The 1,333-nt window shown below is 72.1% G+C and overlaps 1 protein-coding gene across 1 annotated transcript in view; it reads left to right on the forward strand.

The window, feature by feature from the left end:
• Positions 1-397: 397 nt before the first annotated feature.
• Positions 398-1,333, forward strand: part of PDGFA (platelet derived growth factor subunit A) — an 11,625-nt gene continuing 10,689 nt past the window's right edge. The window contains exon 1 of the mRNA XM_040266848.1: positions 398-879. Coding sequence (XP_040122782.1) covers positions 808-879 — 72 coding nt within the window. The 5' untranslated portion in view covers positions 398-807. The remainder of the gene's footprint in view (positions 880-1,333) is intronic.

Raw genomic sequence — 1,333 nt, forward strand, 5'->3', positions numbered from 1 at the left:
GGAGGCTGCAGGTGAGGCTAGCAGGGGAGAGAGGCAGGTGCGCTGGGGGGCTGAGCACTGGGAGACCCTGCCCGCTGGGAATCCCAGGAGGGGCCCACCCCTCCTCCCCGGAATCTGGGGGAAGCTGAGGGGCCCCCCCGCCCCCCACCGAGGGCCCACTGGACTTGGCCTTTGAAATGCTGGAGCCCGAGGAGCCAAGGATGAAAGAACGCCTGTAGGGTTGCGCTTTTACTGCCTTTGGCTAGAGGGCAGCCTGGGCGGGGGCAGGGGCCTAACCCGGAGGATGGGGGTGTGGGGTGTAGGGCTCGGGCCAGCGAGGTTCTCTTTCCGCAGCCCACCCAGCCACTCGCAGTCCCTAGCCTTTAATGGCCTCCCGTCTAGCTGCGGGGTCACTTGGCTCGTTACCCCTCTAGCCGATACCGGGGGCTTCTCCGCCCTTCTAGAGACCCGTCGCCTGCTCAGGCAGGCAGGAGGGACCCAGCTCGGCGCACCACCCCTCGGTGGCGGGGGCGCCGTCCAGCCCCTCTCAGGCCTCGGCCTCCCTCGCGTCGCTCCCCCGCATCGCTCTGTGCGGCGCCGCGGCCGGAGGTGGCGCTCTGTGCGCCCAGCGGATCCCGGCGCGGGAGGCTGAGACTCCCGGACTCCTCTCGAGCGGCTCTTTTCCTCCCTTCCAGCCCTCGACTTTCTGGCTCAGACCGCCGGCAGGCCTTCCACGAGGGCGCGGGGACTTGGGGGTGCGGGAGCCCAGGGCGGGGACGAGGCCCGCGGCAGCCCCCTCCTCCGACCGGGACGCCCTCGTCTCCCGGAATGTGGGTGGAGGTTCCTCGTTCAGACGCCCCAGGCATCGGATTCCGGGCGGGGGCGCGTGGCAGCCGCCAGGTGAGTGTCCCAGACGCGCCCCTAAACCCGCCCCACCTCTCACCAGAGCCTCACTCCCCCTCCTTTTATGGCGGGGGAGCCGGGGGCCCGGGATCCAAACCGTGCAAAGAGGCCGGAGCACCAGGGCGGGGGGCGGGAGGCGGGGGCCGGCTCGCTTTTGCCCTTTTTGGCGTAGCAGCTCTGGGCGCTGCCCTCTGCCGCCGCTGGGGCCCAAGAGAGGCGAGCCGGCGACGGCGGCGCTTCTGCGGCCGCCTCCTCCCCTCCCCGTCCGGTGCTGCAGGGCTGCAGCTGGCACTGGGGGGTGGGCAAACTCGAGGGAGGGGCGCCTGGGGAGCCCCGGGCAGCGCGCGGAGCCCCGGCGGCTGTGCTCGGGGCCGGGCCCGGGGCCTTGATGGGTTTTACTGCCTGCGCGAGCGCGTGTGTGTGCTCACTGCGGCCGCGGCTGGGCCCTGCC

This window comes from Oryx dammah, unplaced genomic scaffold (genome assembly GCF_014754425.2).
Source record: "Oryx dammah isolate SB20612 unplaced genomic scaffold, SCBI_Odam_1.1 HiC_scaffold_2, whole genome shotgun sequence".
In the NCBI taxonomy this organism is placed as follows: Eukaryota; Metazoa; Chordata; class Mammalia; order Artiodactyla; family Bovidae; genus Oryx; species Oryx dammah.